Here is a 25,986-nt window from a genome sequence, read left to right as displayed (position 1 = left end):
TCATGTGCTTGTTTTCTATTGCACTGTTTTGTTTATTTAATTTTTTTATGATGACTGACTAACTTCTATAACTTTACTGACTCATTCACCTCTGAATGGAGTGGAATCAAGTCAGGTTTTGTTTTTTACAAGGGCTTTATAACACATTATAGGGACTCATATGGTGTTATAATGCTTCATAAGCCTTTAAGGCTTTACCCTGTAATACTAGCCAGTGTGGGTATGATCTAACTTTCATTAAAACCAGTATGATTGTGATCTAACTCCCATTAAAACCAGTATGATTGTGATCTATCATTAAAACCAGTATGATTGTGATCTATCATTAAAACCAGTATGATTGTGATCTAACTCTCATTAAAACCAGTATGATTGTGATCTAACTTTCATTAAAACCAGTATGATTGTGATCTAACTTTCATTAAAACCAGTATGATTGTGATCTAACTCTCATTAAAACCAGTATGATTGTGATCTAACTCCCATTAAAACCAGTATGATTGTGATCTATCATTAAAACCAGTATGATTGTGATCTATCATTAAAACCAGTATGATTGTGATCTAACTTTCATTAAAACCAGTATGATTGTGATCTAACTCCCATTAAAACCAGTATGATTGTGATCTAACTCTCATTAAAACCAGTATGATTGTGATCTAACTCTCATTAAAACCAGTATGATTGTGATCTATCATTAAAACCAGTATGATTGTGATCTAACTCTCATTAAAAGCAGTGTGGGTATGATTGTGATTTGAACTATAATTTTCCTCCGTAGTTGTGTTGTGGACATGCATTGGGGAAATTGGTTATGGTGGCGCTATGACTATGCTTTGGTCTATCAGCAAGACACATTTATTAGCTCAGTGCAAGCTGTGCAATGCAGATTTCCTTACTCCGCTGTTCAGTAAAACCCAACTCTACCTTGTTTTCAGGATTTGTTTTTTGGGGGCCTAGCTCCTATTTTCTCTAACCTGTATACCAGAAACACACCTGGAAAAGCAGTTATAACTTTGAGGAAGAGAATTACAGCTGTGATTTATCCTTCATCATGCGGTGTAGTAAAACACACAAGCCCCTGATCAGGTTAATGTGTAACTGGAATAAAGACACACACACACACGGACGGACGGACACGCACACACACACACACACACACACGGACGGACGGACACGCACACACACACACACACACACACGTCTGCAAATTACTTTCAAAGTCAGACAGAAGAAGTAACTGCAGTTACAGATGTAGAAGAAATTTAAAACATGTAGTGTATTTGAGGTTTAAAAAGACTTCTGAAATTTGTAATTTCCACTTTGAAATTTCAGACTTGAAAACCAAACAGTGTATTCCACGGTAAGAACCGCATACCAACGGTCCAGCATAGTGGTGGTGGTAGTGTGGTGGTTTAGGGATGCTTTGCTGCCTCAGGAACCTGGACGACTTCCCTTAATAGAAGGAACCATGAACTCTGATCTGTATCAGAGAATTATACAGGAGAATGTCAGGCCATCCGTCTGTGAGCTGAAACTGAAGCGCAGCTGGGTCACGCAGCAAGACAATGATCTCAAAACACAAAAGCACTTCTACATCAGAATGGCTGAAAAGCAACAAATATAATGTTTTGGAACGGCCTAGTCAAAGTCCAGACCTAAACCCTGTTGAGATGTTGTGGCAGGACCTGAAACGGTTAGTTCAAACCCACAAATGTCGCTGAGGTACAGTAGTTCAGCGTGGAAGAGTGAGCCAAATTTCCTCCACGGTGATGTGAGAGACTGATCAGTAATTAGGCCGTCATTGAAAATAAGAATTTGTTCTTAACTGACTTGCCTAGTTAAATAAAGGTTCAATAAAGGTTAAATAAAGGTTAAATAAAAAACATTAAGTATTTGGTTGCGGTCATTGCAGTTAAAGGTGGCACAACCAGTTATTGAGTGACAAAGGGGCATTAGGTGTTGCATAACTTTGTTAATTAAACAAATTAAATAAGTATCGCATTTTCTGTTATTTGTTCATTTATCTAATATCAGGTTCCATTTATCTAATATCAGGTTCCATTTATCTAATGTCAGGTTCCATTTATCTAATATCAGGTTCCATTTATCTAATATCTGGTTCCATTTATCTAATATCAGGTTCCATTTATCTAATATCAGGTTCCATTTATCTAATATCAGGTTCCATTTATCTAATATCAGGTTCCATTTATCTAATATCAGGTTCCATTTATCTAATATCAGGTTCCATTTATCTAATATCAGGTTCCATTTATCTAATATCAGGTTCCATTTATCTAATATCAGGTTCCATTTATCTAATATCAGGTTTTGGTTGAAGATCTGATAACATTCAATATCAACAATATGCAAAAATTTTAAAAATCATAAAGTGGACAAATACTTTTCCACAGCACTGTAAATGTATGTGTATTAATATAGTATTAAAAATAGCCTGGGCTGAGTAGGTATTAATATAGTATTAATAATAGCCTGGGCTGAGTAGGTATCAGTATAGTATTAATAATAGCCTGGGCTGAGTAGGTATCAGTATAGTATTAATAATAGCCTGGGCTGAGTAGGTATTAATATAGTATTAATAATAGCCTGGGCTGAGTAGGTATCAGTATAGTATTAATAATAGCCTGGGCTGAGTAGGTATCAGTATAGTATTAATAATAGCCTGGGCTTAATAGTCATGGTGTTTGGCATTCTGCTGCTTTCCTCGTTAGGCTACCACGTCTCTTCCTGTCTTAAGCAGCCGTTTTGCTTTATTCTTTGACAGTCTCTCTCTGATCATGTTTTTAAAAGTTATCAAATCACGTTGGCTGGTATCAAACTTTGCTGTGGCTGGGGTCGTGGAAGCTCTGTCGGCACGGTGATTTCAGCTGTCCGTTTGGCCAGCGCGGTATAGGCACACTCGATTTAGCCACAGATCTCTCGGTCCGAGTTTGTCTTTTTAGACAAATTAAATGGTTCAAAATGGGGACACTTTGCCTACCCAGTAATCAAGTTCACCTACCGCCAACCGGGCTTCTGAATCTAGTTCACCTACCGCCAACAGGGCTTCTGAATCTAGTTCACCTACCGCCAACAGGGCTTCTGAATCTAGTTCACCTACCGCCAACAGGGCTTCTGAATCTAGTTCACCTACCGCCAACAGGGCTTCTGAATCTAGTTCACCTACCGCCAACAGGGCTTCTGAATCTAGTTCACCTACCGCCAACCGGGCTTCTGAATCTAGTTCACCTACCGCCAACAGGGCTTCTGAATCTAGTTCACCTACCGCCAACAGGGCTTCTGAATCTAGTTCACCTACCGCCAACAGGGCTTCTGAATCTAGTTCACCTACCGCCAACCGGGCTTCTGAATCTAGTTCACCTACCGCCAACAGGGCTTCTGAATCTAGTTCACCTACCGCCAACAGGGCTTCTGAATCTAGTTCACCTACCGCCAACAGGGCTTCTGAATCTAGTTCACCTACCGCCAACAGGGCTTCTGAATCTAGTTCACCTACCACCAACAGGGCTTCTGAATCTAGTTCACCTACCGCCAACAGGGCTTCTGAATCTAGTTCACCTACCGCCAACAGGGCTTCTGAATCAAGTGCACCTACCGCCAACAGGGCTTCTGAATCTAGTTCACCTACCGCCAACAGGGCTTCTGAATCTAGTTCAGCTACCGCCAACAGGGCTTCTGAATCAAGTTCACCTTCCGCCAACAGGGCTTCTGAATCTAGTTCACCTACCGCCAACAGGGCTTCTGAATCTAGTTCACCTACCGCCAACAGGGCTTCTGAATCTAGTTCACCTACCGCCAACAGGGCTTCTGAATCTAGTTCACCTACCGCCAACAGGGCTTCTGAATCTAGTTCACCTACCGCCAACAGGGCTTCTGAATCTAGTTCACCTACCGCCAACAGGGCTTCTGAATCAGGTTCACCTACCGCCAACAGGGCTTCTGAATCAAGTGCACCTACCGCCAACAGGGCTTCTGAATCAAGTTCACCTACCGCCAACAGGGCTTCTGAATCTAGTTCACCTACCGCCAACACTACCGCCAACAGGGCTTCTGAATCTAGTTCACCTACCGCCAACAGGGCTTCTGAATCTGGTTCACCTACCGCCAACAGGGCTTCTGAATCAGGTTCACCTACCACCAACAGGGCTTCTGAATCTAGTTCACCTACCGCCAACAGGGCTTCTGAATCAGGTTCACCTACCGCCAACAGAGCTTCTGAATCAAGTGCACCTACCGCCAACAGGGCTTCTGAATCTAGTTCACCTACCGCCAACAGGGCTTCTGAATCTAGTTCACCTACCGCCAACAGGGTTTCTGAATCTAGTTCACCTACCGCCAACAGGGCTTCTGAATCTAGTTCACCTACCGCCAACAGGGCTTCTGAATCAGGTTCACCAACCGCCAACAGGGCTTCTGAATCTAGTTCACCTACCGCCAACAGGGCTTCTGAATCTAGTTCACCTACCGCCAACAGGGCTTCTGAATCTAGTTCACCTACCACCAACAGGGCTTCTGAATCTAGTTCACCTACCACCAACAGGGCTTCTGAATCTAGTTCACCTACCGCCAACAGGGCTTCTGAATCTGGTTCACCTACCGCCAACAGGGCTTCTGAATCTAGTTCACCTACCGCCAACAGGGCTGATGATTTATACTGTTAATATGCTTCTCACTTATTCTGACATCTTTTCTCCTCCATCTCCTCTCCTCCTCCTCCTCCTCCTCCTCCTCCTCCTCCTCCTCCTCCTCCTCCTCTCCATCTCCTGTCCGCCTCCTCTCCTGTCCTCCTCCTCCTCTCCATCTCCTCTCCATCTCCTCCTCTCCTCCTCCTCCTCTCATGTCCTCTCCTCCTCCTCCTCCTCTCCATCTCCTCTCTTCCTCCTCTCCTCCTCTCCTCCTCCTCCTCTCCATCTCCTCTCCTCCTCCTCCTCCTCTCCTCCTCCTCTCCATCTCCTCTCCATCTCCTCTCCTCCTCCTCTACATCTCCTGTCCTCCTCCTCTTCTCCTCCTCCTCCTCCTTCTCCTCTCCTCCTCCTCTCCTCTCCATCTCCTCTCCTCCTCCTCTCCATCTCCTGTCCTCCTCCTCTTCTCCTCCTCCTCCTCCTCCTCTCCTCTCCATCTCCTCTCCTCCTCCTCCTCCTCCTCTCCATCGCCTGTCCTCCTCCTCTCCTCTCCATCTCCTGTCCTTCTCCTCTTTATCTCCTCTCCTCCTCCTCCTCTCCATCTCCTGTCCTCCTCCTCTCCTAATTTCCTCCTCTCCTCCTCCTCTCCATCTCCTGTCCTCCTCCTCCTCCTCCTCTCCATCGCCTGTCCTCCTCCTCTCCTCCTCCTCCTCTCCATCGCCTGTCCTCCTCCTCTCCTCCTCCTCCTCTCCATCGCCTCTCCTCCTCTTCCTCCTCCTCCTCCTCCTCTCCTCCTCCTCCACCTCCTCTCCTCTTCTCTACAGTTACCTGGCTGACCAGTGCTGGAGTGGAGGCTGCGTCTACCTGATCATGCTCCGGAGGATCAAACGTAAAGCCCCTCTCCCTCCGTCCAATAGAAACAGCACCAGTGGTGTCTCCACCCACTCTCTGGATGACCTGAGCGCCGTCTCCTCCGAGACTCCCAGTAGCCCGCCGACGCAGAACGGCGATGGCAAACGTTTGCGAAAGTTCGGCGTCATCTCCCGGTCGTCGTTAAATCGTGATAGTGCAGACGGTAAGGACGGTAGCTGTGACGATGGCGGCAGGGAGACGCTGGAGAATGGTTACCACGGCTACAGAGGATCCACGGTATCCATGGAGATGGCGGTCACGCCCCCTGAGGGGAGACCAGGAAGGAAGGCTGAGGGGCCCGTGACTGTCCTGCCCCCTCTAGCGATCCCCCGTAACTTGCTGAACATTGGAGGGACCGCCACCCTGCCGAATCGCTCCCACAGGGGACTGTCAGAACGCAAGACAGAGTCATTCAGCAGTGATTCCTCCAGTCAGGTAAGACAGACAGTCTCTAAGCAGTGATACCTCCAGTCAGGTAAGACAGACAGTCTCTAAGCAGTGATACCTCCAGTCAGGTAAGACAGACAGTCTCTAAGCAGTGATTCCTCCAGTCAGGTAAGACAGACAGTCTCTAAGCAGTGATTCCTCCAGTCAGGTAAGACAGACAGTCTCTAAGCAGTGATTCCTCCAGTCAGGTAAGACAGACAGTCTCTAAGCAGTGATACCTCCAGTCAGGTAAGACAGACAGTCTCTAAGCAGTGATTCCTCCAGTCAGGTAAGACAGACAGTCTCTAAGCAGTGATACCTCCAGTCAGGTAAGACAGACAGTCTCTAAGCAGTGATTCCTCCAGTCAGGTAAGACAGACAGTCTCTAAGCAGTGATACCTCCAGTCAGGTAAGACAGACAGTCTCTAAGCAGTGATACCTCCAGTCAGGTAAGACAGACAGTCTCTAAGCAGTGATACCTCCAGTCAGGTAAGACAGACAGTCTCTAAGCAGTGATACCTCCAGTCAGGTAAGACAGACAGTCTCTAAGCAGTGATACCTCCAGTCAGGTAAGACAGACAGTCTCTAAGCAGTGATTCCTCCAGTCAGGTAAGACAGACAGTCTCTAAGCAGTGATACCTCCAGTCAGGTAAGACAGACAGTCTCTAAGCAGTGATTCCTCCAGTCAGGTAAGACAGACAGTCTCTAAGCAGTGATACCTCCAGTCAGGTAAGACAGACAGTCTCTAAGCAGTGATTCCTCCAGTCAGGTAAGACAGACAGTCTCTAAGCAGTGATACCTCCAGTCAGGTAAGACAGACAGTCTCTAAGCAGTGATACCTCCAGTCAGGTATTTCAGACAGTCTCTAAGCAGTGATACCTCTAGTCAGGTAAGACAGACAGTCTCTAAGCAGTGATACCTCCAGTCAGGTAAGACAGACAGTCTCTCAGCAGTGATACCTCCAGTCAGGTAAGACAGACAGTCTCTCAGCAGTGATACCTCCAGTCAGGTAAGACAGACAGTCTCTAAGCAGTGATACCTCCAGTCAGGTATTTCAGACAGTCTCTAAGCAGTGATACCTCTAGTCAGGTAAGACAGACAGTCTCTAAGCAGTGATACCTCCAGTCAGGTAAGACAGACAGTCTCTCAGCAGTGATACCTCCAGTCAGGTAAGACAGACAGTCTCTAAGCAGTGATACCTCCAGTCAGGTAAGACAGACAGTCTCTAAGCAGTGATACCTCCAGTCAGGTAAGACAGACAGTCTCTAAGCAGTGATACCTCCAGTCAGGTAAGACAGACAGTCTCTAAGCAGTGATACCTCCAGTCAGGTAAGACAGACAGTCTCTAAGCAGTGATACCTCCAGTCAGGTAAGACAGACAGTCTCTAAGCAGTGATACCTCCAGTCAGGTAAGACAGACAGTCTCTAAGCAGTGATACCTCCAGTCAGGTAAGACAGACAGTCTCTAAGCAGTGATACCTCCAGTCAGGTAAGACAGACAGTCTCTAAGCAGTGATACCTCCAGTCAGGTAAGACAGACAGTCTCTAAGCAGTGATACCTCCAGTCAGGTATTTCAGACAGTCTCTAAGCAGTGATACCTCCAGTCAGGTAAGACAGACAGTCTCTAAGCAGTGATACCTCCAGTCAGGTAAGACAGACAGTCTCTCAGCAGTGATACCTCCAGTCAGGTAAGACAGACAGTCTCTAAGCAGTGATACCTCCAGTCAGGTAAGACAGACAGTCTCTAAGCAGTGATACCTCCAGTCAGGTAAGACAGACAGTCTCTCAGCAGTGATACCTCCAGTCAGGTAAGACAGACAGTCTCTAAGCAGTGATACCTCCAGTCAGGTAAGACAGACAGTCTCTAAGCAGTGATTCCTCCAGTCAGGTAAGACAGACAGTCTCTAAGCAGTGATTCCTCCAGTCAGGTAAGACAGACAGTCTCTAAGCAGTGATACCTCCAGTCAGGTAAGACAGACAGTCTCTCAGCAGTGATACCTCCAGTCAGGTAAGACAGACAGTCTCTAAGCAGTGATACCTCCAGTCAGGTAAGACAGACAGTCTCTAAGCAGTGATACCTCCAGTCAGGTAAGACAGACAGTCTCTAAGCAGTGATACCTCCAGTCAGGTAAGACAGACAGTCTCTAAGCAGTGATACCTCCAGTCAGGTAAGACAGACAGTCTCTAAGCAGTGATACCTCCAGTCAGGTAAGACAGACAGTCTCTAAGCAGTGATACCTCTAGTCAGGTAAGACAGACAGTCTCTAAGCAGTGATACCTCCAGTCAGGTATTTCAGACAGTCTCTAAGCAGTGATACCTCTAGTCAGGTAAGACAGACAGTCTCTCAGCAGTGATACCTCCAGTCAGGTAAGACAGACAGTCTCTAAGCAGTGATACCTCCAGTCAGGTAAGACAGACAGTCTCTAAGCAGTGATACCTCCAGTCAGGTAAGACAGACAGTCTCTAAGCAGTGATACCTCCAGTCAGGTAAGACAGACAGTCTCTAAGCAGTGATACCTCCAGTCAGGTAAGACAGACAGTCTCTAAGCAGTGATACCTCCAGTCAGGTAAGACAGACAGTCTCTAAGCAGTGATTCCTCCAGTCAGGTAAGACAGACAGTCTCTAAGCAGTGATACCTCCAGTCAGGTTAGACAGACAGTCTCTAAGCAGTGATTCCTCCAGTCAGGTAAGACAGACAGTCTCTAAGCAGTGATACCTCCAGTCAGGTAAGACAGACAGTCTCTAAGCAGTGATACCTCCAGTCAGGTATTTCAGACAGTCTCTAAGCAGTGATACCTCCAGTCAGGTAAGACAGACAGTCTCTAAGCAGTGATTCCTCCAGTCAGGTAAGACAGACAGTCTCTAAGCAGTGATTCCTCCAGTCAGGTATTTCAGACAGTCTCTAAGCAGTGATACCTCCAGTCAGGTAAGACAGACAGTCTCTAAGCAGTGATACCTCCAGTCAGGTAAGACAGACAGTCTCTAAGCAGTGATACCTCCAGTCAGGTAAGACAGACAGTCTCTAAGCAGTGATACCTCCAGTCAGGTAAGACAGACAGTCTCTAAGCAGTGATACCTCCAGTCAGGTATTTCAGACAGTCTCTAAGCAGTGATACCTCCAGTCAGGTAAGACAGACAGTCTCTAAGCAGTGATACCTCCAGTCAGGTAAGACAGACAGTCTCTCAGCAGTGATACCTCCAGTCAGGTAAGACAGACAGTCTCTAAGCAGTGATACCTCCAGTCAGGTAAGACAGACAGTCTCTAAGCAGTGATTCCTCTAGTCAGGTATTTCAGAGCGCTCCATGGTGAGACATGGGTCCAACACATTGGTCAAATGGAGTCGCTTGGTTTAGTATATTTATTATAGAGGAAACCAAGTCTAGATTTATGTTGGTACGATGGAACCATTGCAATAGTAAAAGATCACAACTCATAAGCTAAATTAAGTGCAAAGTATTTGACCCCTACAGTGCATTCGGAAAGTATTCAGACCCCTTGACTTTTTCCACATTTTGTTACGTTACAGCCTCATTCTAAAATAGATTAAATAGTTTTTTTCTCCTCATAAATCTACACACAATACACCATAATGACAAAGCAAAAAATTACAAATGTATAAAAAAAAAAAAAAACTGAAATATCACATTTACATAAGTATTCAGACCTTTTACTCTACTTTGTTGAAGCACCTTCGGCAGCGATTACAGTCTCAAGTCTTCTTGGGTATGACTCTACAAGCTTGGTACACCTGTATTTGGGGAGTTTCTCCCATTCTTCTCTGCAGATCCTCTCAAGCTCTGTCAGGTTGGATGGGGAGCATTGCTGCACAGCTATTTTCAGGTCTCTCCAGAGATGTTCTATTGGATTCAAGTCCGGGCTCTGGCTGGGCCACTCAAGGACATTCAGAGACTTTAAGACTTCAAAGACGTCCCGAAGACAATCTTGTGTTGTCTTGGCTGTGTGCTGAGGGTCGTTGTTCTGTTGGAAGGTGAACCCTGAGGCTACCACACGCAGAGCTATCCCAGACAACCCTGATGCTACCACACACAGAGCTATCGTAGACAACCCTGGGGCTACCACACACAGAGCTATCCCAGACAACCCTGATGCTACCACACACAGAGCTACCACACACAGAGCTATCCCAGACAACCCTGATGCTACCACACACAGAGCTATCCCAGACAACCCTGGGGCTACCACACACAGAGCTATCGTAGACAACCCTGGGGCTACCACACACAGAGCTATCCCAGACAACCCTGATGCTACCACACACAGAGCTACCACACACAGAGCTATCCCAGACAACCCTGATGCTACCACACACAGAGCTATCCCAGACAACCCTGGGGCTACCACACACAGAGCTATCACACACAGAGCTATCCCAGACAACCCTGATGCTACCACACACAGAGCTATCCCAGACAACCTTGATGCTACCACACACAGAGCTATCCCAGACAACCCTGGGGCTACCACACACAGAGCTATCCCAGACAACCCTGGGGCTACCACACACAGAGCTATCCCAGACAACCCTGGGGCTACCACACACAGAGCTATCCCAGACAACCCTGGGGCTACCACACACAGAGCTACCACACACAGAGCTATCCCAGACAACCCTGGGGCTACCACACACAGAGCTATCCCAGACAACCCTGGGGCTACCACACACAGAGCTATCCCAGACAACCCTGGGGCTACCACACACAGAGCTACCACACACAGAGCTATCCCAGACAACCCTGAGGCTACCACACGCAGAGCTATCCCAGACAACCCTGATGCTACCACACACAGAGCTATCCCAGACAACCCTGGGGCTACCACACACAGAGCTATCCCAGACAACCCTGGGGCTACCACACACAGAGCTATCCCAGACAACCCTGGGGCTACCACACACAGAGCTACCACACACAGAGCTATCCCAGACAACCCTGGGGCTACCACACACAGAGCTATCCCAGACAACCCTGGGGCTACCACACACAGAGCTATCCCAGACAACCCTGGGGCTACCACACACAGAGCTACCACACACAGAGCTATCCCAGACAACCCTGGGGCTACCACACACAGAGCTATCCCAGACAACCCTGGGGCTACCACACACAGAGCTATCCCAGACAACCCTGAGGATACCACACACAGAGCTACCACACACAGAGCTATCCCAGACAACCCTGGGGCTACCACACACAGAGCTATCCCAGACAACCCTGGGGCTACCACACACAGAGCTACCACACACAGAGCTATCCCAGACATCCCTGGGGCTACCACACACAGAGCTATCCCAGACAACCCTGGGGCTACCACACACAGAGCTATCCCAGACAACCCTGAGGATACCACACACAGAGCTACCACACACAGAGCTATCCCAGACAACCCTGGGGCTACCACACACAGAGCTATCCCAGACAACCCTGGGGCTACCACACACAGAGCTATCGTAGACAACCCTGGGGCTACCACACACAGAGCTATCCCAGACAACCCTGATGCTACCACACACAGAGCTACCACACACAGAGCTATCCCAGACAACCCTGGGGCTACCAGACACAGAGCTATCCCAGACAACCCTGGGGCTACCACACACAGAGCTACCACACACAGAGCTATCCCAGACAACCCTGATGCTACCACACACAGAGCTATCCCAGACAACCCTGGGGCTACCACACACAGAGCTATCACACACAGAGCTATCCCAGACAACCCTGATGCTACCACACACAGAGCTATCCCAGACAACCCTGATGCTACCACACACAGAGCTATCCCAGACAACCCTGGGGCTACCACACACAGAGCTACCACACACAGAGCTATCCCAGACAGCCCTGATGCTACGGATGAGGACAGCAAGTACCAGAAGTCCCGCTATGACCTCAGCAGAGTCATCCAACGAGCAAAAGTACAATATAGGACTAATGTGTAATCATTATAACACAGGCTCTGACACCCACCTCACGTGGCAGGGTCTACAGTTCATTATGGATTACAGAGGAAGACCCAGCCGTGATCTGCCCAACGATGTCTCTCTACCAGATGCACTCAATGCTTTTGACAACAACAACATAGTGCCGGGTGTGAGGGGCCGTCATCCGACCCAGAGGATTGGGTGATCTCGCTCTCCGACGCCAGAGACCGAGAGAAAGGTCTTTAATCAGGTCAACACTCGCAAGGCCGCGGTAGGGAGCTTTTCTCAGAGCATGCAAAGAACAGCTGGCAGACATATTCACTGTACATTTTCAACCTCTCCTTGTCTCAGTCTGTAAACACCACGTTTTAAACATGACCACCATCATTCCTGTTCCCAAGAACTCTAAGGCTTCATGCCACAATGACTACCGCCCTGTAACACCCACATCTGTATTCATGAGAGGCTGGTTATGGCTCACATCATCTCCATCATCCCAGACACCCTAGATTCACTCCAATATGCATAGTGCCCCAACAGATCAATAGATGAAGCAATCGCAATTGCTTCTCCACACTGCCCTCACCCACCTAGATAAGAGGAATACCTATATGAGAACGCTGTTCATTGACTACAGCTCAGCGTTCAACACCAATTGGCCCCTCCAAGATTGTCACTAAGCTTAGGACGCTGGGTCTGAACACCTCCCGCTCCAACTGGATCCTGGACTTCCTGACGGGCCGACCCCGGGTGGTAAGGGTAGGCAACATCACCTCTGCCACGCTGATCCTTAACACAGGGGCCCCACAGGGGTGAGTGCTTAGTCCCCTCCTGTACTCACCGTTCACGACAGCGTGACGGTGGTAAGCCTGATCAATGGCGACGATGAGTCAGCCTACAGGGAGGAGGTCATGGAACTGACAGTGTGGTACCAGAACAACAACCTCTCCCTCAACCTCAACCTCAACCTCTCCCTCAACCTCTCCCTCAACCTCTCCCTCAATCTCAACCTCTCCCTCAACCTCAACCTCTCCCTCAACCTCTCCCTCAACCTCAACCTCTCCCTCCACCTCAACCTCTCCCTCAACCTCAACCTCTCCCTCAACCTCAACCTCTCCCTCAACCTCTCCCTCAACCTCTCCCTCAACCTCAACCTCTCCCTCAACCTCTCCCTCAACCTCTACCTCTCCCTCAACCTCTCCCTCCACCTCAACCTCTCCCTCAACCTCTCCCTCAACCTCTCCCTCCACCTCAACCTCTCCCTCAACCTCTCCCTCAACCTCTCCCTCTCCCTCAACCTCTCCCTCAACCTCAACCTCTCCCTCAACCTCAACCTCTCCCTCAACCTCTCCCTCAACCTCTCCCTCAACCTCAACCTCTCCCTCAACCTCTCCCTCCACCTCAACCTCTCCCTCAACCTCTCCCTCCACCTCAACCTCTCCCTCAACCTCTCCCTCCACCTCAACCTCTCCCTCAACCTCTCCCTCCACCTCAACCTCTCCCTCCACCTCAACCTCTCCCTCAAACTCTCCCTCCACCTCAACCTCTCCCTCCACCTCAACCTCTCCCTCCACCTCAACCTCTCCCTCAACCTCTCCCTCCACCTCAACCTCTCCCTCCACCTCAACCTCTCCCTCAACCTCAACCTCTCCCTCTCCCTCAACCTCTCCCTCAACCTCTCCCTCCACCTCAACCTCTCCCTCAACCTCTCCCTCAACCTCAACCTCTCCCTCAACCTCTCCCTCCACCTCAACCTCTCCCTCCACCTCAACCTCTCCCTCCACCTCAACCTCTTCCTCAACCTCTCCCTCAACCTCTCCCTCAACCTCAACCTCTCCCTCAACCTCTCCCTCCACCTCAAACTCAACCTCTCCCTCAACCTCTCCCTCAACCTCAACCTCTCCCTCCACCTCTCCCTCAACCTCTCCCTCAACCTCTCCCTCAAACTCTCCCTCAACCTCAACCTCTCCCTCAACCTCAACCTCTCCCTCAACCTCAACCTCTCCCTCAACCTCTCCCTCAACCTCTCCCTCAACCTCTCTCTCAACCTCTCCCTCAACCTCTCCCTCAACCTCTCCCTCAACCTCTCCCTCAAACTCTCCCTCAACCTCTCTCTCAACCTCTCCCTCAACCTCTCCCTCAACCTCTCCCTCCACCTCAACCTCCACCTCAACCTCTCCCTCAACCTCAACCTCTCCCTCCACCTCTCCCTCCATCTCTCCCTCAACCTCTCCCTCAACCTCTCCCTCAACCTCTCCCTCTCCCTCAAACTCTCCCTCAACCTCTCCCTCAACCTCTCTCTCAACCTCTCCCTCAACCTCAACCTCTCCCTCAACCTCTCCCTCAACCTCTCCCTCAACCTCAACCTCCACATCCACCTCTCCCTCCACCTCAACCTCTCCCTCCACCTCAACCTCTCCCTCCACATCCACCTCTCCCTCCACCTCAACCTCTCCCTCCACCTCAACCTCTCCCTCCACCTCAACCTCTCCCTCCACCTCAACCTCCACCTCAACCTCTCCCTCAACCTCTCCCTCAACCTCTCTCTCAACCTCTCCCTCAACCTCAACCTCTCCCTCAACCTCTCCCTCAACCTCTCCCTCAACCTCCACATCCACCTCTCCCTCCACCTCAACCTCTCCCTCCACCTCAACCTCTCCCTCCACATCCACCTCTCCCTCCACCTCAACCTCTCCCTCCACCTCAACCTCTCCCTCCACCTCAACCTCTCCCTCAACCTCAACCTCTCCCTCAACCTCTCCCTCAACCTCTCCCTCCACCTCAACCTCTCCCTCAACCTCCACCTCAACCTCTCCCTCAATCTCTCCCTCAACCTCAACCTCTCCCTCAACCTCAACCTCTCCCTCAACCTCAACCTCTCCCTCAACCTCTCCCTCAACCTCTCCCTCAACCTCTCTCTCAACCTCTCCCTCAACCTCAACCTCTCCCTCCACCTCTCCCTCAACCTCTCCCTCAACCTCTCCCTCAAACTCTCCCTCAACCTCAACCTCTCCCTCAACCTCAACCTCTCCCTCAACCTCAACCTCTCCCTCAACCTCTCCCTCAACCTCTCCCTCAACCTCTCTCTCAACCTCTCCCTCAACCTCAACCTCTCCCTCAACCTCTCCCTCAATCTCTCCCTCAACCTCAACCTCCACCTCTCCCTCCACCTCAACCTCTCCCTCCACCTCAACCTCTCCCTCAACCTCTCCCTCAACCTCTCCCTCAACCTCTCCCTCCACCTCAACCTCCACCTCAACCTCTCCCTCAACCTCAACCTCTCCCTCCACCTCTCCCTCCACCTCTCCCTCAACCTCTCCCTCAACCTCTCCCTCAACCTCTCCCTCTCCCTCAAACTCTCCCTCAACCTCTCCCTCAACCTCTCTCTCAACCTCTCCCTCAACCTCAACCTCTCCCTCAACCTCTCCCTCAACCTCTCCCTCCACATCCACCTCTCCCTCCACCTCAACCTCTCCCTCCACCTCAACCTCTCCCTCCACATCCACCTCTCCCTCCACCTCAACCTCTCCCTCCACCTCAACCTCTCCCTCCACCTCAACCTCCACCTCAACCTCTCCCTCAACCTCTCCCTCAACCTCTCTCTCAACCTCTCCCTCAACCTCAACCTCTCCCTCAACCTCTCCCTCAACCTCTCCCTCAACCTCAACCTCCACATCCCTCTCTCCCTCCACCTCAACCTCTCCCTCCACCTCAACCTCTCCCTCCACATCCAACTCTCCCTCCACCTCAACCTCTCCCTCCACCTCAACCTCTCCCTCCACCTCAACCTCTCCCTCCACCTCAACCTCCACCTCAACCTCTCCCTCAACCTCTCCCTCAACCTCAACCTCTCCCTCAACCTCAACCTCTCCCTCAACCTCAACCTCTCCCTCAACCTCTCCCTCAACCTCTCCCTCAACCTCTCTCTCCACCTCTCCCTCCACCTCAACCTCTCCCTCAACCTCAACCTCTCCCTCAACCTCTCCCTCTCCCTCAACCTCAACCTCTCCCTCGACGTCAGTAAGACCAAGGAGCTGATCGTGGACTACAGGAAACAGGGAGGCCAGCACGTCCCCATTCACATCGACGGGGCTGCAGGTCGAGAGCTTCAAGTTCCTCAGTGTCCAAACACACACGTTCCTCACACACACGCACAGTCGTGAAGGAAGAGCTACAGCTATTCTTCCCCCTCAGGAAGTTGAAAAAGTTTGGCATGGGCCCTCAAATCCTGAAAAAGGTTCTACAGCTGTGCCATTGAGAGTATTTTCTTTCTAGGTTTCTTCCTAGGTTTTGGCCTTTCTAGGGAGTTTTTCCTAGCCACCGTGCTTCTACACCTGCATTGCTTGCTGTTTGAGATATCAGCTGATGTAAGAAGGGCTATATAAATACATTTGATTTGATTTGATTTTGACTGGCTACATCACTGCCTGGTATGTCAAGTTGCACCGCCCTCGATTGCATGGAGCTACAGTACATCACTGGGGCCGAGCTCCCTAACATCCAGGACATCTATATCAGGCGGTGTGGTAGAAAGGCCCAGAAAATCGTTAAAGACTCCGACCACCCAAGCCATAGACTGTTCTCTCTGCTTCCTCACGGCAGGCGGTACCGGCGCATCAAGTCTGGCACCAACAGGGTCTTGAACACCTGCTACCCCCAAGCAATACGACTGGTAGATAGCTAACAAAATAGCTTCACGGACCGAGTTTACCTTCTATCTTTATTTACTTTTTAATTTCAGTATTTGTCTCTATGCACACTCACAGGGCCTTACACACTCACACACTATGTCACTCCAACACACTCCATCTGCTCACTCACACATAATATGCACATGCATTCATACTGACTCCACACCCACTCACATAAACGCTGCTCCAAAACCACCATAAAAAGCCAGACTACGGTTTGCAACTGCACATGGGGACAAAGATCATACTTCTTGGAGAAATGTCCTCTGGTCTGATGAAACAAAAATAGAACTGTTTGGCCATAATGACCATCGTCATGTTTGGAGGAAAAAGGCTTGCAAGCCGGAGAACACCATCCCAACCGTGAAGCACGGGGGTGGCAGCATCATGTTGTGGGGGTGCTTTGCTGCAGGAGGGACTGATGCACTTCACAAAATAGATGGCATCATGAGCGAGGAAAATTATGTGGATATATTGAAACAACATCTCAAGACATCAGTCAGGAAGTTAAAGCTTGGTCGCAAATGGGTCTTCCAAATGGACAATGACCCCAAAAATAATTCCAAAGTTGTGGCAAAATGGCTTAAGGACAAGATAGTCAAGGTATTGGAGTGGCCATCACAAAGCCCTGACCTCAATCTTATAGAACATTTGTGGGCAGAACTGAAAATGCGTGTGCGAGCAAAGAGGCCTACAAACCTGACTCAGTTACACCAGCTCTGTCAGGAGGAATGGGACAAAATTCACCCGACTTATTGTGGGAAGCTTGTGGAAGGCTACCCGAAACATTTGACCCAAGTGATGAATGTGATGAAAGGAATAAAAGCTGAAATAAATAATTATCTCTACTATTATTCTGACATTTCACATTCTTAAAATTAAGTGGTGATCCTAACTGACCTAAGACAGGGAATTTTTACAAGGATTAAATGTCAGGAATTGTGAAAAATGTAGTTTAAATGTATTTGGCTAAGGTGTATGTAAACTTATTGACCTGACCCTGTATATAGTATGGTATTAACTGACCCTGTATATAGTATGGTATTAACTGACCCTGTATATAGTATGGTATTAACTGTATATAGTATGGTATTAACTGTATATAGTATGGTATTAACTGACCCTGTATATAGTATGGTATTAACTGACCCTGTATATAGTATGGTATTAACTGTATATAGTATGGTATTAACTGTATATAGTATGGTATTAACTGACCCTGTATATAGTATGGTATTAACTGTATATAGTATGGTATTAACTGATCCTGTATATAGTATGGTATTAACTGACCCTGTATATAGTATGGTATTAACTGACCCTGTATATAGTATGGTATTCACTGATCCTGTATATAGTATGGTATTAACCTGACCCTGTATATAGTATGGTATTACCTGACCCTGTATATAGTATGGTATTAACCTGTATATAGTATGGTATTAACTGACCCTGTATATAGTATGGTATTAACTGACCCTGTATATAGTATGGTATTAACTGACCCTGTATATAGTATGGTATTAACTGTATATAGTATGGTATTAACTGACCCTGTATATAGTATGGTATTAACTACCCTGTATATAGTATGGTATTAACTGTATATAGTATGGTATTAACTGACCCTGTATATAGTATGGTATTAACCTGTATATTGTATGGTATTAACCTGACCCTGTATATAGTATGGTATTAACTGACCCTGTATATAGTATGGTATTAACTGGCCCTGTATATAGTATGGTATTAACTGATCCTGTATATAGTATGGTATTAACTGACCCTGTATATAGTATGGTATTAACTGTATATAGTATGGTATTAACTGTATATAGTATGGTATTAACTGACCCTGTATATAGTATGGTATTACCTGACCCTGTATATAGTATGGTATTAACTGACCCTGTATATAGTATGGTATTAACCTGACCCTGTATATAGTATGGTATTAACTGTATATAGTATGGTATTAACCTGACCCTGTATATAGTATGGTATTAACTGGTCCTGTATATAGTATGGTATTAACTGATCCTGTATATAGTATGGTATTAACTGTATATAGTATGGTATTACCTGACCCTGTATATAGTATGGTATTAAACCCTGTATATAGTATGGTATTAACTGACCCTGTATATAGTATGGTATTAACTGACCCTGTATATAGTATGGTATTAACTGACCCTGTATATAGTATGGTATTAACCTGACCCTGTATATAGTATGGTATTAACTGACCTGTATATAGTATGGTATTAACTGACCCTGTATATAGTATGGTATTAACTGACCCTGTATATAGTATGGTATTAACTGACCCTGTATATAGTATGGTATTAACTGTATATAGTATGGTATTAACTGACCCTGTATATAGTATGGTATTAACTGTATATAGTATGGTATTACCTGACCCTGTATATAGTATGGTATTAACTGACCCTGTATATAGTATGGTATTAACTGTATATAGTATGGTATTAACTGACCCTGTATATAGTATGGTATTAACTGACCCTGTATATAGTATGGTATTAACTGGCCCTGTATATAGTATGGTATTAACTGACCCTGTATATAGTATGGTATTAACTGTATATAGTATGGTATTAACTGTATATAGTATGGTATTACCTGTATATAGTATGGTATTAACTGTATATAGTATGGTATTACCTGTATATAGTATGGTATTACCTGACCCTGTATATAGTATGGTATTACGACCCTGTATATAGTATGGTATTAACTGACCCTGTATATAGTATGGTATTAACCTGACCCTGTATATAGTATGGTATTAACTGACCCTGTATATAGTATGGTATTAACTGACCCTGTATATAGTATGGTATTAACTGTATATATGGTATTAACTGTACACCCCTCATAGCCTGGTTCCTCTCTAGGTTTCTTCCTAGGTTTTTGGCCTTTCTAGGGAGTTTTTCCTAGGGAGTTTTTCCTAGCCACCGTGCTTCTTTCACATGCTTTGCTTGCTGTTTGGGGTTTTAGGCTTGGTTTCTGTACAGCACTTTGAGAATATCAGCTGATGTACGAAGGGCTATATAAAAATACATTTGATTTGATTTGATTGACATTTGATATAGTATGGTATTAACTGACCCTGTATATAGTATGGTATTAACTGACCCTGTATATAGTATGGTATTAACCTGACCCTGTATATAGTATGGTATTAACTGACCCTGTATATAGTATGGTATTAACCTGTATATAGTATGGTATTAACTGACCCTGTATATAGTATGGTATTAACTGACCCTGTATATAGTATGGTATTAACTGACCCTGTATATAGTATGGTATTAACTGTATATAGTATGGTATTAACTGACCCTGTATATAGTATGGTATTAACTGTATATAGTATGGTATTAACCTGACCCTGTATATAGTATGGTATTAACTGACCCTTATATAGTATGGTATTAACTGTATATAGTATGGTATTAACCTGACCCTGTATATAGTATGGTATTAACTGACCCTGTATATAGTATGGTATTAACCTGACCCTGTATATAGTATGGTATTAACTGACCCTGTATATAGTATGGTATTAACTGTATATAGTATGGTATTAACTGTATATAGTATGGTATTAACTGTATATAGTATGGTATTAACTGACCCTGTATATAGTATGGTATTAACTGACCCTGTATATAGTATGGTATTAACTGTATATAGTATGGTATTAACTGACCCTGTATATAGTATGGTATTAACTGACCCTGTATATAGTATGGTATTACCTGACCCTGTATATAGTATGGTATTAACTGACCCTGTATATAGTATGGTATTAACTGTATATAGTATGGTATTAACTGACCCTGTATATAGTATGGTATTAACCTGACCCTGTATATAGTATGGTATAACCTGACCCTGTATATAGTATGGTATTAACTGTATATAGTTTGGTATTAACCTGACCCTGTATATAGTATGGTATTAACTGACCCTGTATATAGTATGGTATTGCCTACACAACACTGCCCCAACAGCAGTTAATAAGGAATGATTCGGCGCGTTAACATTTTGATGTGACGCGAGAGTACTTTAAATGTCAGAGCGCTCTACAAGTGACGAAAAACCGACTTTGCGACACTGCGCTCCACTCTGTAGGGTATAAATCAGCATTTAGCCAATCAGAGAGGGTTAGGCTGCCTTGAGGCCCTGACAGGCCTGGCTAGTTTAGAGATTGAAGACAAGTGGATGGGTCACTTCCAGACATCGATGAGACCGAACTGAGGAGACAAACAGTAGTAGGGAATGACGTGAGACATTCTGTTGTTTGTAGAGGCCCGTCTTCCTTCTGAATGGGGATTGCGTTAGCTACATGTTTAGTTAGCTTTTCTTCGGAAATACTGTAATCCTGCCAACAAACTCTCCCGTGTACACACGTGAGTCATCCACGGTGACTAACCTCACCACAGAACCACAGACAAAGTGGATCAATGCTAAGCAAATACACACAACAGCACGCTACCGTCTAACTACTGTTAACTCTAACTACTGTTAACTCTAACTACTGTTTACTCTAACTACTGTTTTCTCTAACTACTGTTAACTCTAACTACTGTTAACTCTAACTACTGTTAACTCTAACTACTGTTAACTCTGACTACTGTTAACTCTAACTACTGTTTACTCTGACTACTGTTAACTCTAACTACTGTTAACTACTGTTAACTCTAACCACTGTTAACTCTAACTACTGTTAACTCTAACTACTGTTAACTACTGTTAACTCTAACCACTGTTAACTCTAACTACTGTTAACTCTAACTACTGTTAACTACTGTTAACTCTAACTACTGTTAACTCTAACCACTGTTAACTCTAACTCTTTTCCTGTAAATAAAGTTTACTGTAAATACAGTAAACTACAATATATACTACAGTTTGCATTTACCACAGTATTTATACTATATACTATAGTTCACTGTAAATACAGTAAACTACAGTGAAGTCTCCAAAAAATACTACAGTAAATACTATAATATTCCAACCGTAGTACACACTATAATTATATGTTCATGTGGGATACAGATGAAAGCTGTGTATACAAGATAATATTGTTTCTGTTCGATCCGGCCTCTCTTGTATTCTGTAAGACTGTCTGAGGGGAGTTCAGGGGAGTACAAAATACTACAGTAAAGTTGAACACTCTTGTCTCCTTGATCGTTGCTCTGAGGAGTTCAGGGGAGTTGGGAAGCGGTGGAAAATGAAAAGTGATACAGCGTGGGAACTCACAGAGATGTGACATGACTGTGACATGTCGGAGGGCCTTGTTGAATGCCAGCGATGCGAAGATGGTCTGTTGTTTTGATCTGTTGTCTCTACAAATAATTAAGAAAGTTGAACACTCTTGTCTCCTTCTTGATCGTTTCTACGTTTTGGCTGAAGAGCTTTCATCAGGGGGTGAGTTGTTCTGTCTCTCTCACTGTTAGCTCAATACCATTCACGACTAATGGCTGTAGTTGGTGTCGGGCTCTTCCACTGTTGGTCTAAAAGCCAGTCAGGACTAGGAGAGGATTTGCTGTTTTGATGTTGTTTGAATTAAAGAGTGGGGTTCGACAGCTAGTACTAAGAGAGAGAGGAGAGGACTAACCGTTGGATAAGGGTTGGAGAGGAGAGGACTAACCGTTGGATAAGGGTTGGGAGAGGAGAGGACTAACCATTGGATAAGGGTTGGGAGAGGAGAGGACTAACCATTGGATAAGGGTTGGAGAGGAGAGGACTAACCATTGGATAAGGGTTGGGAGAGGAGAGGACTAGCCATTGGATAAGGGTTAGGGTTGGGAGAGGAGAGGACTAGCCATTGGATAAGGGTTGGGGCTGGGAGAGGAGAGGACTAGCCATTGGATAAGGGTTAGGGTTGGTAGAGGAGAGGACTAGCCATTGGATAAGGGTTAGGGTTGGTAGAGGAGAGGACTAGCCATTGGATAAGGGTTGGGCTAGAGGAGAGGAGAGGACTAGCCATTGGATAAGGGTTGGGGCTGGGAGAGGAGAGGACTAGCCATTGGATAAGGGTTGGGGCTGGGAGAGGAGAGGACTAGCCATTGGATAAGGGTTAGGGTTGGGAGAGGAGAGGACTAGCCATTGGATAAGGGTTAGGGCTGGGAGAGGAGAGGACTAGCCATTGGATAAGGGTTGGGGCTGGGAGAGGAGAGGACTAGCCATTGGATAAGGGTTGGGGCTGGGAGAGGAGAGGACTAGCCATTGGATAAGGGTTGGGAGAGGAGAGGACTAGCCATTGGATAAGGGTTAGGGCTGGGAGAGGAGAGGACTAGCCATTGGATAAGGGTTGGGAGAGGAGAGGACTAGCCATTGGATAAGGGTTAGGGCTGGGAGAGGAGAGGACTAGCCATTGGATAAGGGTTGGGGCTGGGAGAGGAGAGGACTAGCCATTGGATAAGGGTTAGGGTTGGGAGAGGAGAGGACTAGCCATTGGATAAGGGTTAGGGTTGGGAGAGGAGAGGACTAGCCATTGGATAAGGGTTGAGGCTGGGAGAGGAGAGGACTAGCCATTGGATAAGGGTTGGGAGAGGAGAGGAGAGGACTAGCCATTGGATAAGGGCTGGGAGAGGACTAAACGTTGGATAAGGGTTAGGGTTGGAGAGGAGAGGACTAGCCATTGGATAAGGGTTGGGAGAGGACTAAATGTTGGATAAGGGTTAGGGTTGGGAGAGGAGAGGACTAGCCATTGGATAAGGGTTGGAGAGGAGAGGACTAACCATTGGATAAGGGTTGGGAGAGGACTAAACGTTGGATAAGGGTTGGGAGAGGACTAAACGTTGGATAAGGGTTAGGGTTGGAGAGGAGAGGACTAGCCATTGGATAAGGGTTGGGAGAGGACTAAACGTTGGATAAAGGTTAGGGTTGGAGAGGAGAGGACTAGCCATTGGATAAGGGTTGGGAGAGGACTAAACGTTGGATAAGGGTTAGGGTTGGAGAGGAGACGACTAGCCATTGGATAAGGGTTGGGAGAGGACTAAACGTTGGATAAAGGTTAGGGTTGGGAGAGGAGAGGAGAGGGCAGCGTAAGTGGTTAGAGCATTTAACTAGTAACTGAAAGGTTGCAAGTTCGAATCCTCGAGCCGACAAGGTACAAATCTGTCGTTCTGCCCACTGAACAAGACAGTTAAACCCACTGTTCCTAGGCCGTCGTTGTAAATAAGAATTTGTTCTTAACTGACTTGACTGGTTTAAATAAAGGGAAGATAAAAACTAGCCGTTGGATAAGGGTTGGGAGGTGAAAGGAAAAGGACGAGCCCAGACAAGTGTGTCCTTGACTGACTCACTGTCCTCAGGCAATTCCCTAGCTACCTGTCATCACTCACAACACATAACATCTTCAGACAGGACAGGACAGTGGCTTGGTAATACTCGCGCTCTCAGAGTGTCTGTTTGTGTCTTACTCACTACTCACACACTCAGGGTTATTCACTTTGCTATACTGTTGTTTTTTTGTTTCTCCGAGCAAAACCGTTAACAGAAAATGGGAACAGTAAAAGTGAATCTACAACTGGTTTTAATCTTTCTAAGTGTACAACAAGCTTTCTCTACCCTTAAACGTTGTTCTGAACACCTCCAAAACAAAAGGTAATGTGGTTTGGTAGGAAGAATGCCCCTCTCCCCACAGGTGTGATTACTTCCTCTGAGGGTTTAGAGCTTGACGTAGTCACCTCATACAAGTACTTGGGAGTATGGCTAGACGGTACACTGTCCTTCTCTCAGCACATATCAAAGATGCAGGCTAAAGTTAAATCTAGACTTGGTTTCCTCTATCAACCCAGCTGCCAAACTAACCCTGATTCAGATGACCATCCTACCCATGCTAGAATACAGAGACGTCATTTATAGATCGGCAGGTAAGGGTGCTCTCGAGCGGCTAGATGTTCTTTACCAATCAGCCATCAGATTTGCCACCAATGCTCCTTCTAGGACACATCACGGCACTCTATACTCCTCTGTAAACTGGTCATCTCTGTATACCCGTCACAAGACCCACTGGTTGATGCTTATTTATAAAAACCCTCTTAGGCTTCACTCCCCCCTATCTGAGATATCATCCTCTACGTACAACACCCGTTCTGCCAGTCACATTGACGGTTAAATGGGAAACTGAGGGTTACATGGCAAACATTAGGAACACCTTCCTAATAATGAGTTGCTCGCCCCCCTTTGGTCCTCAGAACAGCCTCAATTGGTCGGGGCTTGGACTTTACAAGGTGTCTAAAGTGTTCCACAGGAATTCTGGCCCATGTTGACTCCAATGCTTCTCACAGTTGTGTCAAGTTTGCTGGATGTCCTTTGGGTGGTGGACTATTCTTGATACACACGGGAAACTGTTGCGTGTAAAAACCCAGCAGCTTTGCAGTTCTTGACACACTCAAACCGGTGTGCCTGGCATCTACTGTCATACCTCGTTCAAGGACACTTAAATATTTTGTCTTGCCCATTCACCCTCTGAACGGCACACATACACAATCCATGTCTCAATTGTCTCAAGGCTTAAAAATCCTTCTTTAACCCGTCTCCTCTCCCCTTCATCTACACTGATTGAAGTGGATTTAACAAGTGACATCAATAAGGGATCATTATCTTTCACCTGGATTCACCTGGTCAGTCGATGTCATGGAAAGAGCAGGTGTTCCTAATGTTTTGTCCACTCAGTGTACTCACTGACCTGTCATTGTAGCACATCTAATCTAACACTCCCAACGTCTCCAGCAGCACATCTAATCTAACACTCCCAGCGTCTCCAGAAACACATCTAATCTAACACTCCCAACGTCTCCAGAAACACATCTAATCTAACACTCCAAACGTCTCCAGAAACACATCTATTCTAACACTCCCAGCGTCTCCAGCAGTACATCTAATCTAACTGCTGTTACACCACTATCTAACTTGGTAATCATAAAACAATAATCTATTTAAATTTAAAACATGGAGACCGGAGGAGTCTGAATTCCACTATCTAAACCATTTCCTTGTGATATCGAGAGCTTTCGACTATATATCTGCAAAAATATGTTTCTGAGATAATTGCCTTTAAAGTTCCGATCCCTCGTTGGTTTGAATGGTGTCTGACCGGTCATTGGTTTGAATGGTGTCTGACCGGTCATTGGTTTGAATGGTGTCTGATCCTTCATTGGTTTGAATGGTGTCTGATCCCTCATTGGTTTGAATGGTGTCTGATCCCTCATTGGTTTGAATGGTGTCTGACCGGTCATTGGTTTGAATGGTGTCTGATCCCTCATTGGTTTGAATGGTGTCTGACCGGTCATTGGTTTGAATGGTGTCTGATCCCTCATTGGT

General features: G+C 46.5%; 1 protein-coding gene across 1 annotated transcript in view; it reads left to right on the top strand.

Moving 5' to 3' along the window:
* LOC106585958 (PDZ domain-containing protein 2) overlaps positions 1-25,986 on the top strand; it is a 194,759-nt gene that overhangs the window by 93,389 nt on the left and 75,384 nt on the right. Inside the window, exon 4 of the mRNA XM_082968774.1 lies at positions 5,471-5,993. Within this exon, the coding sequence (XP_082824900.1) occupies positions 5,471-5,993 (523 nt within the window). The remainder of the gene's footprint in view (positions 1-5,470; positions 5,994-25,986) is intronic.

The sequence above is a fragment of the Salmo salar genome, chromosome 24 (genome assembly GCF_965601325.2).
Source record: "Salmo salar chromosome 24, fSalSal1, whole genome shotgun sequence".
Taxonomy (NCBI): Eukaryota; Metazoa; Chordata; class Actinopteri; order Salmoniformes; family Salmonidae; genus Salmo; species Salmo salar.
This window is presented reverse-complemented; position numbering and strand designations above follow the sequence as displayed.